The 15,787-nt window shown below is 35.1% G+C and overlaps 1 protein-coding gene across 1 annotated transcript in view; it reads right to left on the bottom strand.

The window, feature by feature from the left end:
* Nucleotides 1-1,991: 1,991 nt before the first annotated feature.
* Nucleotides 1,992-15,787, bottom strand: part of Trub1 (TruB pseudouridine (psi) synthase family member 1) — a 37,104-nt gene continuing 23,308 nt past the window's right edge. The window contains exons 5-8 of the mRNA XM_005387841.2: nt 7,881-7,953; nt 6,113-6,252; nt 4,176-4,232; nt 1,992-3,472 (exon numbers count right to left, since the gene is read on the bottom strand). Of these exons, the coding sequence (XP_005387898.1) occupies nt 3,180-3,472; nt 4,176-4,232; nt 6,113-6,252; nt 7,881-7,953 (563 nt within the window). The 3' untranslated portion in view covers nt 1,992-3,179. The remainder of the gene's footprint in view (nt 3,473-4,175; nt 4,233-6,112; nt 6,253-7,880; nt 7,954-15,787) is intronic.

Below are 15,787 nucleotides of genomic sequence, written 5' to 3'. Positions count from 1 at the left end.
AGAAAGCCCTTCCTTGATCACATGTTTTAAAACAGGTCCCATTCAGCCAACCTCAGCACTCTCTGCTCTTTATTCTTCTTTATTTTTCTTCTAAGCATCTTTATCACCCCATCTAGTATATATTTATTTGTTTACTTGTTTATGATCTACTAGTTTATTGTTGTATCTTTGGTACCTAGAATTATATGGGAGAAATACACACTCCAAAGATATTGATTGATTGAATGAATGAATGAATATAATGAATGAATGAAAATAATATTAGAAAACAGAATACTTTAAAGTTGCAATAAATTTTAACTATTCATACTAACACATTTGACAATAAAAAGAATTTAAAAATAAGCAAATATAAATAGCAAAAATGAAAAACTTAAAACTTTTAAAAGTCATGAAAAATATTTCTATCAAGTATTCACTGCATAAATAGAATATACAAATATAAAAAGCAATTATGACATTTATGTATATAAATGAGAATAGTATACAGACAAATGACACAAAAATGAATTAGACAAACTTTGATTTGCCTTACACTTAATTAGCAACAGCATATAAAATCCCTATACAATGACAACACTGTAAAAATGTTACAACTCTTTGGGAATGCAATAAGGCAAACATAAACCATACAACTGTTCATACAATTTCACTTCATCCCACTCAAAGAATTTATCCTAATCAAACTGAAAGCCACGCAAGTATGCAGTAGTAGAAAAATGGTTTAAATAAATAAGTGAAGTAATATGCAGAAAATAATTATCAAAACTATAAACAGTTAAGACAATATCAAATGTAAAAAAGTAGATGCCTTAAGATAATTTTTTGAACAATAAAACAGGAAAACTAACAATATAAAATTAAAATTCTACAGTTAGTGCATTAACATGATGAAGATTACCAGTAAATTTTCATTTACTTGCCTTTGCAAATAATCTCTACTCTTCCCTGTTAACAAATTCACCCTATCAATTACTTTATTTTTGGTACCAGAAATTGAATTCAGGATCTTGCACTTGCCAGGCAGGCTTTGTGCCCCTGAGCTACATCCCAGGCCCTAGATCTATTAATTTTTAAATTGAGAAAAGGGCAGAAGTATGGGGAGCAGCTAAAGTTGGAGATCCATCCTCCATCCTACATGCAGGCTGGAACAAGGCCCATCCCAAAAACAAAGAGGGCCAGAGGCAAGCCATATAAATAAGCTGTTCTAGCTCCAAAACTACCAAGAGCCGGAGGTTATCCAAGCAAACAGGTTGCTAGGCAGAAGGGTGTCACGTGACATCAACCTGCCAAGCATATAAACAAATGCACTGCAGTAATTGAGCAGTCCCTTTTCTCCCATCCGGAGAGAGGGCTCCACCTGACCTCAGCTGTTTTCTAACTCGTCTTTACTTCTTCATCCTCCACCACCTGTCACTCCAAAAATTTCAAAACCTGTGCTGGACATGACACAGAAGTTCTTCATTTGTATTCTAAAACCTAAATACTTCTCTGTTTGAACTTTAATTAGTAATGAATGAAGACATACCTCAATCTGTGCCATTCCAATAGGCACAGATAGCCACTGTTACCTTTGGTTGACAGAAAATGCAGGACACTAACTGAATATATAATAGTATAAACTTTCAACTTATAAATTTATGCTTGGCATGTTATATTAATATATCATAATATCAATTCTTTTCTCATTTTCTATTTCATCCTAAGAATTAGCTTTAATATTTTCATTTACAATATATTGTCAGGGTTGGGGATTTAGCTCAGTGGCAGTGCCTGCATGGCAAGTGCAAGGTCATGAGTTCGATTCCTGGTACCAGAAAAAAAAACCAAAAAAAAAAATACAATATACTGTCAATATGCTGAAAATGCTCTACTGAAACATCTTTTATATTAAGTTTATATTAGATTAAGCATAAATAAAACCACTGTGGCTTACATATTTTATAATTTTTGAGATTGTAAGCAACCACCTTAAAAAAAGGCAATTCATAGAAATCTAGAAACTTTTTATTTCATGAAATTTTAAATGAGTCTTCCTTTTGAAATTACATTTGAGTAAATGAAGAGGGATTTGAGTTTTCTACAGTATAGCTGCATAATATATTACATTCCCATAACTAAAATATGAAAATTTTATTACATGAAATTTGCTATTTTGTAATCTGACTACATTTTCAAAATTATGGTAAAGAGGAGCAGGAAACTTTCTGAAGCTATTTGAATGAAACACTTGAGAGTCACTGTTTTTAAATATTTAGAGCAGAAGAAATTAGCTGGAAATTCGAAGTAGCTATCTCCATGTCTATAAATATCACTTGAAAGAACAAACAAACAATGTCACACAGATTAATGCTCCATAAAGAGATATAAATAAATGCTAAAAAACAAAGAAAAGAAAAATTTAAGATATATTCTTTAGTTTAAATTTTAAAAATTATGTTACTTAGTAATTTGGTACAAAGTAGTTTACTATGTCAATATAATCACCAAGAAAATATCTCATAGCTGCCAAAATACAATGCTAAGGAGCTGTCTTCTGTTCTAATGGTAAAACAGAGATGAAATTAATTAATCAATGACTTTCATCCAGCTACTCACATCCTGCTAGTGGTAGCAGGATAATCTGGTTCATTTAAAAATACTTATTAGAAACTTTATTCATCTCCAACATCTAAATGTAGCCATTCCTAGATGAGGTGCAGTCTTATCAGCAAAATGCTTTAGTACTAATAAACTCCAAAACACAAGAAAGAATTCAATAATGGCTATTTCATAGTCAAAGAATTTCAAAACAATGGGCTAAAGGCCTAAATAAAAGTAATACTAAATTATAATTACTTTTGTGAAACTGAAGAAAACATGTACCTTATATTTTTCTTTCATTAGAAAATTTGTTCAACTTTTTCACAGGAAATGACTGAAGCAAGTTCAAATTCAAAGTTAATTTTCCTGAATCTAATCAAATTCATATTCTAACAAGATAAAAACATCTTTGAAGAACAATCCACAGCACAGCAAAGAACTGAACAACTGTAAGGCCATACACAATGTGTAGTAAATAAATTGTATGCTATAGAAACTGTAAAGGATGTTTTGTTTTCTTCATACAAAAAGAGTATTGATTTGTCTCTTGCATATAGCTTATCATTCTGTATCTGTACACGGTATTCGCTCAAACGTCAGCCAGGAAATGATGATCCCCCAGACTGATCTCCAAATGTCTTAATTACATCACCTTCTTCCTTTGTCTCATTTAGAGTTACGTATTCACAGCTCAAAGCCTGCTCATCTGACTCCTCAGGTTTTGATTTTTTAAGTGCCAGCTCAGCTGGGAAAAGAGATGAGCAGTGCTCCAGAGACTGTGCAATGCCATCGATGGTCCACTTGTCTTCAGGAAGGGCATGTTCTTCCAGCGTGAATGGCCCCTGTTTTGTTCGGGTCAGTTCTAGCACATTGGCACAGGAAGAGAGCTCTACGGCAACAAAAGATGAAAAATACAGAAGATAAACTTTACAGTATATAATTTTGGAAATGACAGAACTTGACTCAATCCTCTTAAAACCAAACACTACTGAAATAATGTAATTAACTGTAAATAATGCAAAAACCAAGAACCTTGAGATAAAATGTAGCAAAATAACATTTAAAAAATTACAAACTGCTTGAAAGTTTACAAAGAACTTGCACACATTTTTCTTATTTAACTCACAAAGCAACCCCGCGAGGTAAAAACCGTACCCTTACTTTGCAAAAGAGATAATATGATTGCCGTGACTGTCATGATTGCCAGGAAATAGCAGGGCCAGAACCACAACATTCCGGCTATTTGCAACGCTATTTGCAATACCAGTTTCTAAAATTTTTGATTTGCAGCGAAGAAAATAACTTTTAGAAGACTAGATCTTTCTCTCTGACACCACTTTAAGTTAACATGTTTTGCACTCGAAAGAGGTGGCTCTTAACCCATTATCCCTCTTCTCTCCCACTACCAGTCTCTTACAGCTGCTGGACCGATGATTGCGCGCCATAAAACAATGCTTCCCAAGCTGCAGACAGCAAGAGTTCAGCTCCTCGGGCCAGCACTCAGAAATATGAAGACCAGAAAATTCTCTCTTCCCATAAAAAAGGACTATTACTCTCTAAGTGATAATTCATAATTCATTTTTTCTGCTTACCTTTGCCAATGTCACTGACCAAGCTTCTGATATAAAAACCTCCTCCACATTCAACATCTGGAATGTTAACAGTGACATGGTAAATTGCTAACCTCCTCTGAAATCTACTTTACATAGAAATGATGCCCCTAAACAAATGTAAAAATGCACTATGCAAACAATTGAGTGATAAAATATTTATGTGCTGAAACATAAATTATTCATGCAGTAGCATATGTGTTTGTGAGATTGAAAAGTCAGCATGGAAAAAGCAAACAGCAGAAATTCACGAACACATTTTAAATTAACTGGCAAGTCATACGCTTTAATATTTCAGCCTTATTTATTTAATAGGTTTTAAGTAGTTAGAAATCTCAGTTTTGCTCCAGATGTTAAAAACTATTTTCAGATATGTACACCTTGTTCACTTATTAGAGTTTAAATGGTTAAAAATCTGAGCTTTGTTACCAGGAGCTGTTGGTTTTTAAAATACTTTCAGATCTGTACAGTCAAAAACCTATTACAGTAACAGAAATTATGTTTGAGATACTATACTAGAGACAGAGAGAGCTCAGCATATTTAAATGTTCTTAGAAAATGCCTGAAAAAAAATGAAGTGAAATTATACAATAGTTACACAATATCCCAGAATTGACTGAACATCAAAACATCTTAACACAGAAGTATAAAACTTTCTTGGTTGAAAACACAGCCCCGTTTCACGTTTTTATCAACAAGACATCCTGAAAAGAGCCGGCTCCATTTCCACACAAAAGGGCTACAGTCTAGCTGTTTCTAGTCTTAGGAAATACTGGAAAGCCATTTGGGGGAATTAATCAAAACTCACCACCTGGGGATTTTAATTCTTTTTTTCATCAGCTCACAGTTAGGGGCCACTGCTAAGATAGAGCAGTACTAAGATCAAATGTAGGTATGCTAACACTCTTGCATTATATTTGACATTGCTAGACAGCTCTTTTGGGCCACTGGGCTCTCTAGACAACAAAATATTTATGACTGAAATGGAGTCAGAGAATTTAAGAGTTTTTCTTACTTTGGTAGATAAAATCTATGTTTCCAAACCAGCTGTTACGCTTTCATGGAAAGAAACATTTTTCAATGTGTTTTTTCATTATCTGTCCAATAGCTTAGAATCAGTAACTTAAGAAAAGGCAGAGAGTCTTCTTCTAATTGTAGAAAACCACATTCTGAAGAAATTTAAACCACATCAAAAGATATAATGCCAATAAGAGGGAAAAAACCTACAAAGTTTAGGAATAAAGGTACTGGGAAAGTAATTCTAAAAGAAATCCTATTCAATATGCATCATAAAATTAAGGGTAGGGTCAATTTTAAGGAGCCTATGATTTAAGAACAACAGCTTTTGATTCTTCACTGTTACTATGTTCAAGGCTTCATCTACAACTTTCTACTGCCAGGAAGAACAGAAAATTTCTAAACAATCAAAATGAGCATTTTGATTTTTCAATTTATTTCAAATATGGATTATAGTCAGATTGATAACCTAAATTAAAATGTGACCGTGTACCCAACAATACATTTCTGCCTTACTATTTTTGGAATTTTTAATAATAACTTGCAGGTAACAAAGAAGGGGGGGAAATTCAGTTCATCTATAGATACTTTTGTCCAAAAAACGAAAAATGCTTCTTGAAAAATCTATACTGTTTACCTATTCTTCCTAGAGGTCTAAGGCATATTACTTCCAGTTTTATAGTAAGATGGTACACAATATACGAAAAACTGAGAGCGGTTATAAAGGCCATGTAAACCTCCATGTAGCTTTAGGTATCTTATTAAATATGTTACCAAATCATACCTTTTCTTTTTGAAAAAATCTCCACTGTGGTAGGGATCCATTAAAATTACACAACATTAGCCAATGACGAAATAAAAGTACACGTAAGTATGGATGATTTCAAATTTCTCCATCTCACCTAATGTGAAAAACGGCGGCTGGAATTTTTTAAGGGAGATGCTGTACACAGTAACCGGCCTGGCAGGTTTGGCTTGTACTACTTCACCTCTCTTCATCAAAGTTGAAAGTCTCTGCCCATCTTTCTTTAAAGCAGAATAGCTTGCAAAACAAAAGGGACAGAATGAGAGAGGAAGATTTGGGGGAAACAGAGAGAATGAGAAATAATAATTCCAGATGACAGCATAAAAGAAAGGGTAACAAGCAGTCCTCCAAATTGAAATCCCTGCTTAAAAATGAACTAGTCATTGTGACCCCCCGCCCCGCCAATCTACCACACAGTGTTATTAAGGATAAAGTTCCTAAATATTTCTGAGGCTAAAGAAGGCCATTCTGGCCTCAATAAGCAAGGTTGTCAATTTTATTCTTTAATCATCTTCCCAGAGATGGCTATCCATTTTTTGTCTTCACTAGTTCTCATTCTATGTTGAGGCACAAGGAATTTAGTTGTAGCCTCTGGTCCTAATAATCTCAGGTAAATTTCCTTGAAATAATTTCTATTATAAAGAATTTATTTTCATATAAAAGTGATCAAAGTGTTTCTAAAACACTAAGAAGCAAATAATATTCTTACTAAATTTTAGCTTTGTGTGATAAAATTTTATTAGATCACAAAATTTTTGGATAGTCACAAAAAAAGAACATCTAAACTGGGCCTCATAAATAAATGTAAATAAGTTTAATTTAAATTAACAGTCTAGAATAGTGTTTATGCCAGTCTTCCCAAAATTTTTAAAGTTTGGCTTTTGAGAAAAATCATGAAGAAACACTTCTTCACAAATAGTTCAATGTTCTCAGAAACAAACTAACAAACATTTAAAAACAAAGTAAATACTAAATTCTGAACTTATTTTAACACATTCTATAGCCATTTCACTATTTTAAAAAAAGTGATTTGCCTGTAGTGTTAATGTACATACATGTATGGTTAAGCAGTGCTATGTATAGAATATTTGTGTCACCCTCTGAATTCACACATTGAACTATGTACCAAGATGATGGTTAAGGAGGTAGGGCGTTTGGGAAGGTCGTTAGGTCCAGAGCAGGTATTTGTGCCCTCATAAAAGAGCCTTGCCCCTTCCAATGTATGAAGACACAGTGAAAAGGCACCATCTATGAGTGCCTGACCAGAAATTGAATCTGCCAGTACCTTTCTTGGACCTCTCAGCCCACAAAACTGTAAGAATTAAAATTCTGCTACCTATAAGCTACCCAGTTTACTGTATTTTGTTACAATAACCCAAATGAACCCATATGCATGTTTTTAGTATTTTATAACTCTCAGAGGCTGCATTTTGTATGAAGAAAGATTCTGGGTGCAAAAGGAGCGTGCCTGACAGCAGTGCAGTTAGGACTCTGAATCACAACTCCAATGCCCTCACTTGGTCCCATCATAGCAATTTTGGGAAAAGTGCTGTTTCTGAATTCCCAAACAGCTTGGTATCTGTAGATAGAACCAGAAAAGCTGTAAAAAAAAAAAAACCTGATTAGCACAAATCCCAGCTGTGGTAACACCCGGAACAGAGGAGACTGCATTCTACTGCCTCTTAGGGTCAGAAGCTTTACACGCAATCAAAATCAGGCTCACTTTTATTTGATCATTCACTCTGTCAGATTTAAAACCTGCCTCAACATATAGCAAAAGGAAGTCTGTTTTACTTTAATTATGATGATTTTAACCAGTAGTAAAGAAAACTAAACATTTACTCAAATTCAGTATTTGAACTTACAGGGGGGGTATCTGCATTATATTCCCCGTAAATTTCTGTAGAATGCCTTCAATGTCCTCTTGTGTTATCTTATCTGCCAAAATGAACAACAACAAAACAAAGTAAAACAACCACAGAAGTACATGTGCTATTTTTTACAGCAGCAATAGTTTTAAACATTCATTTAAAAACTTTTTTTTCCAACAAAGCATATATTACAGTGTATGTCCTACAGGCCAAATCCTACTTTACTGAGAAGAATAAAATATATTAACTAGAAAAGAGAAAGAAAAATCTTATATCATTATTTTATTAAGACTAAATTTCCTTTGCTTTAATTTTTTCCTCCAGTAATAATGATTCAATCATCACATACGCATTTAGTGGGTTCCATGGCCTTTAGAAGACCTGAAGAAAATGCCACATTAGCTAAAGAAATGGTCTTGCAGTGAATGATGGGTGACCAGAAATGAGGCAGAAAAATAATATCCATAAATTCTTTTCTCAGTTTCTCTAGGCATCAAATATTATAAATAATTCATTGTGATACTGAAGATTATTAAGTATTATCCACATTTTATGTTTTACCTGATAGACTTCAAAACTATTCTATTTTATAGCATAAATTTTACACACTCACATTCAACTTTATCTCTAAGCTATACTTATCCGTCTCCCGTATTCCTTCTCCGCTGCTCTTCTTTAAATGAACACGCTCAGTCAGCCACAAAAATAAAACCATTGTCGAAAAAGAACATACAGGGGCTGGGGATTTAGCTCAGCGGCAAAGCGCCTGCCTGGCAGGCGCAAGGTCGTGAGTTCGGTTCCGGTACCGGAGAGAAAAACCAAAAAAAAAAAAAAGAATATACATAAACATTTTTTATTTATTTACTTTTTTTTGATGCCGAGAATTGAACTCAGGAACTTGCACTTGCCAGGCAGGTGCTTGTGCCACTGAGCTATATCCCCGGTCCACATAAGCATTTTTTAAACAGTGATTTTAGAAAATTTGAATCAAGACTAATACATAAAGCTTTTAGTATCTGTTAGTCATGTTTTCATCCTGTTTGGTACTCTTTCAAACAAAATGATGCAGTATTATAGTTCCACAATTTTAAAAACAAGACTATGACATGCAAATTCCGTGTGTGGGGTTTTCATACTAACAGATGAGACTTTATGCATATTTCATATTCAATAATAAACTAAACCTTAGAAACAGTCCATAATTTGTTTAGGCCGCAGTCAATGCAAAGAAATAACATTGCTTTTATGATTTTGCAGTACCTTCTTTCTAGTATATGTCTATTTGTTTTTGCTTAAACAATATTAAACAAAAATTAATTGGTACATTTTGAATGATTGTTCTAACACAAACTAAAGATTAAAGGACATCAAGGAGCACTGTGTCCAGATTTCAGTATCAACACAGCGAGGCAGACCTAACTTTAATGTGACCTTGATTCTTAAAAGCTAAACACAAACAAAAGACTACAATCGATTAGACCTAGACAGTAAAAAGCTACAGGACTCAAAAGAATTTCTTCAGCATCTACCAACTGTCGAATCACAAAGCTCTCGTGGCAGTTTGCTCATCGTTTCTCAAAACAGGTGTGTATCATTATATAGATGAAGACTGTTCCATGAAAATATTTTACTCCACCGCAACCTTAACATGCAAAGTGGCCCCTCAGCCATGCAAATCTGAAATCTTTAAATCTAGGTGGCCAATGCTGCCACCATGCTGGCACTTGCTGACAGAAATGTCACTGCTGACAAAATTGCAGTTCTTCATAACTCAGCCTCTTATTTTTAAAACAAGACCAAACACTTTCTTCTGCTGGGTTGCTCTCCTTATTGACACTCCTGCAAATGTGCGGCCCTTTGTCCTGCCTTAGGGCTTCTCCTCCACTGACAGCCCCTCTCACAGGATGATGTGTTCTTTCTCATTCTACTCCTGCAAGCTGTCTCTTTCTGACCTTACATCTCAGGCACTTAAGATATGTGCCGTTCATCCTGCAATTAATCAGACACATTTTTTTTTAATATTTAAAGGCATTATCTCACCAGTGAAATTCTGAGTTTCTCAAAGGCAAAGACAGTTTTTCTTCTTAGATAACGCACACTATTAGGATGGCACTCAAGACATTCTTGCTGAAATTTAATTTGCTAAAGAATAATAGAATCGCAAGGTTGAAGGGCATTTAAAAGTCACCTACACCATCATTCATCTGTTTGAATTGCCAGAAAGAAAGCCTACATAGCAAGTTGTTTTAGAACAAAAGCTGAGCTTGTGATACGTGAGTATGTAGTGAGGCATACTAGCTATAGCTACAATGTGATACTGGACCAATCCAAATAATAACTGTCTATAAGAATAATGTCTCTACCACCAAAGCAGTTAAAAAGAAATGCAGCATAAAACTTCCAAAGCAAGAAAAACCTGTAACTAGGCAAAAGAAGTATATTTAGTAAAAGAAGATAGGTATGTCACAAATGTTGTAGGACCTGGATAATTATGCTTTGTTTAGTGAACTAATAAGACAGCGGTATCACAGCATTCATCTGAAATTAATTTGAAAGCTATTCTCATACAAATAATATTTTTAAGGTCATATTACACATCATTATTTGCTTATAATTCATTGATTCTTCCAGTGAACTTACAATAATCATTGGTGCTCAACTGAACTATGGAGATAAAAACAGAATGATGGAGTAAGACACAGCAGGTATCTACAATACAGTAACTATGACTGGAGAAGTTCAGCCACCATAAGTGGCTGTTAAATTGCAAAATACACTGAACAATGGCTTTTAGACATTGGATAAGAGGTAGCAAGGGAAGAGAAAAGGGAAACAAAGAAGGTAATTGCTTTCTTACCAGTGGGAGAGAAAGGGAAATTCCAAACAAAGCAAAATGATCTCACTGAACAGAGATCAGGATTTAGAGAGCAGATACAGAGAGATTTGGAGGAAGTTACACAGACAGAGATGCTTATAGGGGTTTCCTGAGATCTAATTGTAAGGGGCATATACATAGAGTGAGTGTACACACCATGAACAATCTTTTACCAAAGCTCTTTTAAAGGTGGGGGAGGTGTGAATTTCAACCATGTAGAATGAAGAAATTTCGCTGAACAATATTATCAATAGAGACCCGGAAAAGCTATTCCTTCGTAATAGGGGTAATCTAGATCAAACAGACGTATGTTTGAAAAAGAGATTGGTCTTGTATGTGTCCTACAACTTTAGACACTTTCAGTCAAACATTTTAGATGCATCCTAACAATCTCTACAAAAGCAACTAGAACTCATAAATGAGTTTAACAAGGCTGATAAACACAAACTCAACATATATAAATCAGTTCCACTTCTATACACTAACAATAAGCAATGTAATGAAACTAAAATTAAAATGAAATTAAACTGTGGAAAATTCCATTTACAATAGCATCGAAAGTATTCAGCACTCCACAATTTCATACACACACAGCATTTAACATCTGTACTATGCCTGTAGTCCCAGCACTTGGGAGGCTGAGACAGGTTTAGAAGTTCAAAGTCAGCCCTGGCTACATGGCAAAACCCTGCCTCAAAAAAAGGAAAGAAAAAAAAAAATCTATATGCAGAAAACTTTAAAAATATGGCTACAAAAATCAAATATTTAAAACAATAGAGAGATATATCTTGTTTCATGGGTCAGAAGATTCAATATTATTAAGATGTCAATTCTCTCCAAATAGATTTGTAGAATCAACTAAATCTCAAAAATCCCAGCAGACTGTGTGAATGCGCATATATGTGGACAAACAAGCGAATCCATAAGGAAATGCAAAGGACTTGGAAGAGCCCAGACAACTATGAAAAATAACAAGTTGGAAAGCTAACACTCCTTGACTTCCAGACTTAGAGAGCTGTGACAAAATGGAGTGATACTAGCATAAAAATGGGCAAATAGATCACATGGAATATGGTCTAGAAATAAAAGTATACATACATGGACAACTGTTTTGACAGAGATTCCAAGATATTTAGACAAAGGATGGTCTTTTTAAAAACAGTGCTAAAATACTTGGTGGTTAATTGACTAATTGCCAACTTGAGTGGGAACACCCAGCTGAACTGTCTGCATGATTCTGGGAAGTTTGTTATCTGTACAAAGAAAATGGTAGAGAAGGATTTCAGTGCATTTTCCTTACAAGAGCTTCACTGGGGTTGACTTTCCTCAATTAGGCTGTTCTCTTCGGAGGGGCCCTGGTCTTCCCCTTCCCCTTCACCTTGGGTGTTGTCTCCTGGCTTTTAGCACAAATTCTTCAGCTTCCAGCGCCAGCCTTTGGACATCCTCTGCTGGGACTTCTGTCCTAGGTCTTTTGGCCTCTTGATGTAGACTCACAGGGGTCACTACTGTGGGCTCCAGGACTTCTGCTGGATCCTTCAGATCTCTAGAGAGTGGACAGGTCTTTTGCACTCTTCTACATTTGACTCTGTGGGCAGCCATTATAGGCCATTCATGTAAATTTCTGTGTCCTGCATTAAATCTGATTCAGAACATGTGCAGTCTTTTGAGGAGCCTTGCCCCAGCCTTGCAAATTCTTGTAAACATTGACTAATACCAATATCCATTTGAAAAGAAACTCAGATCCATACCCAAGATCATATTAAAAACAGGGCATATGGTAGTGGACATCATGGTTAAACCTACTCTCAGGTGATTTAGGAAAAGTTATGTGCTCTACTCCTGTAACTGTTCTCTTATTATTGCAAAGTAAAAAGATCATAAGGGAGTATTATGAAAAAGTTTAAGCCAATTATGTCTGACATTTCAGATGAAATAAGATAAATTCCTATGGAAAAATTATCAAGAATGATACAAGAAATAAAAAATGTCTAATAACTAGCTAAAAAATTTCCTTAATAAAGAAAATTCTAGAAGAGATATCTAGTCATAAATTCTATCAAACATTAGAAAAAGAAATGAGACACAATTTTTTTTTCAGAGAACAGGAACAGATTATAACACTTTATATAGATAATATCTGCATGTTCCCCCAAAGCACTCATAGGAGGAGATTTTTGGAGGTGGCCAGATCTAGGGTATGTGAATATGGATTATGGGTGTGATAAGTGAATTAGTCCACTGCTAGGATTAGCATGATTCTGGGCATAGCTGGACAGGATTTACTGAAGGCAGAATACCTAACCCGGGGGTGAGTGGCACCAACCAATAGGCTTGTAGTCTGAATGGAATAAAGAGGGAAAGAGAGGTTCACTGCTGATGCTTCCTGCTTCCTGTCTGCCATTCCATGCACTGTTTCTGCTCTGCAACACCCTCTTCCATGCTGCCCTGTTTTGGAGCCAGCTGACTGTGGATGGAGACCTCTACAAACTGTGTACTAAAATAAGCCTTTCCTTCTTTAACTTGTGGGTGTCATACTTTGTCACAGCAATGAGAAAGTAACTAAGATACTCCTCAGTCCACTGTATGAGGTCAACCTAACTTTGATATCAAAACCACTTGATGATACCAAGAGAAAGGAAAAATAAACACAGGATTATTTCACTCATAACATATGTGGAAAAGGCTAAACTAAATATTAGCAAACCAAATCCAATAATTTACATGTTGTAAACACATATATTAATATGTTGTATAATTTACATGTTAGTATATCATGACTAAGCTGGCTTTATTCCAGAAATGTAATGTTAGTGTAATATTTGAATAAGTAGAAAAAAATCAATAAATTCATAAAAAATTTTGATAAAATTCAATCTGCTTATGATTTTTTAAAAAAACACAATCTCAACAGATTAGGAATAGAAGTTAACTTCCATACTTTGATAAGGAAGCTATGAAAATCTATAGTAAAAAATCTTTAACAAATATGATAGAAAGACTTGCTTTTCCAGATATTAAGACTCAGTCTAAAACTATAGCAATTAAGATAGTTTGGTGTTAAGGCTGGGAGAGTCAAACTGACTGACATAACAAAACATATTCTAAACAAATATACACCTGAATGGTACTTGATGTGTGAAAAAGGAAGCCATGAAGAGTTGTAGGGAAAATGGCAAGGCCAACTGGCTGTCCACAGAAGAGGAAATGGTGGAGAGTTGGATGTAAGGTGAAAGGCAAAGCAGTAAGAACTTCTAGAACACAGAAAAATATCTTCACGCTTTTGAGGTAGGAAAAATGTTCTTAAACAGGATGCTAAAAAGACTATAAGGAAAAGCTTGACAAGCTGGACCAATTAAAGCTAAGAACGCCTAGTTTTCAAAAGACAAGAGGAAGAAAAGGCAAGCCACAGGGCAGGAGAAAATATCTGAGACCATATTTAAAGTGCATAAAAAACTCACATAAATCAGTAAAAAAAACAAAAAACAAAAAACAAGAGCAACATAACAGAGAAAAAACCAAACAAGCAAACTGAAGAGATGACATACAAAAGACACCAGAAAAACACATGATAATATGCTGAGTCTCACTAGCAAATTAAAACAACAATTAAATACCACTATACACCAGAATACGCCAAATTAAAAACATGATCAATATGGTACATTGCTAAGACTGTGGAACAATTCCAACATTGTTAGTGAAAAAACAAAATTATGCAACCACTTTGGAAAATAATCGCACAATTTCCAGTACAGTTAAATATACACCTATCCTATGGCCCTGCAACACCAAGTGGGTATAAACCCAACAGAAATGAGTACATGTGTCTACATAGGTACAAAATAAATGTAACAGTTTTATTCATAAAATCTTAACTGGGAACAACACAAATGTCTACCAACAGAAGAAGGCTAGGGATTAGCTCAGTGTAGAGCACTTGCAAGCAAACACAAGCCTCTGCTATAAATGCCCAGCACCCCGTGTGTATGACAGAGATATACTACACAGCAATAAAAATGTCCAAAAAACTGATACGTGCATCACCATGGGTAAATCTTACAACGTGTGTGGAAGAATCCAGACAAAAAAAGGATACACAAAAGAACCATCACTATACTTTTAGAACTTAGACTAGTAGTTATCTTTGGAAAAGAAGGGATAATGACTCACATGAGATATAAGGGGAATTCCTGGGAATCTCCTATTTCTTGATTAGGACAGTAATTTGTGCTAATTTATTGAGCTATGTATGTATCTGCTCACCTTCCTTGTGTGATACTTCATAACAAAAGTTTAAACACAAATGGCTCCATTAAAAAACTGAAACCCAGCTATACTATAGTCCCACTTACAGTATGTGCCCTGTTTGTTTGAATCACAATGTGACATCCAATCAACTCTTCGGCTTTCTGCACCATGAGTTCTTAAAATGTGGGCAGCCAAACCACATAGTCTGACGGGGACACTCCCATTAGATGCAACAATCTGAACAGACTTTGACAATTTGAATAGATTTTGATAACACCCATCTCAGCATCTCTGTTTAGAACAAAAGATCAGCATGAGATTATCACTTCACTTTTACGTTTCTTGCCTCACAACAAGCCTCAAGACTATTTCCCTTGTTGGCAAAGGTGGTCCTTTCAAAAAGCTTTGCCGCTTCTAGCCCGGGAGACCATGGCTTGAGTGTCCTGAGCTCAGTAGAGAACAGATGAGCACAACGAAGCTGTGTCCGCAGAGACACCAGCAACAGTACCAGAGACTTAATAGCTACCTAAGTATTAGTACTTAAAAGAATAGCAAAACGGTGGGACGTCATGTACTCTGAGAATGCTTCCGTGGCCTGCCTTATTTATCCACACAGTTTTATTCTATATGCTGCATATTACACCAAGAACACAGTGGGGGGACCAAAAGAGACATGGTTTCAGCCCAACAGCTCAAGGAATGAATACACAAGAATTATTCTTTTTTTTTTTTTTTTTTTTGGTTTTTCTCCGGTACTGGGAACCGAACTCACGACCTT

The sequence above is a fragment of the Chinchilla lanigera genome, unplaced genomic scaffold (assembly GCF_000276665.1).
Source record: "Chinchilla lanigera isolate Chin_1 unplaced genomic scaffold, ChiLan1.0 scaffold00030, whole genome shotgun sequence".
NCBI lineage: Eukaryota > Metazoa > Chordata > Mammalia > Rodentia > Chinchillidae > Chinchilla > Chinchilla lanigera.
The sequence above is the reverse complement of the archived record's forward strand: the minus strand, read 5'-3'. Positions and strand labels throughout refer to the sequence as shown.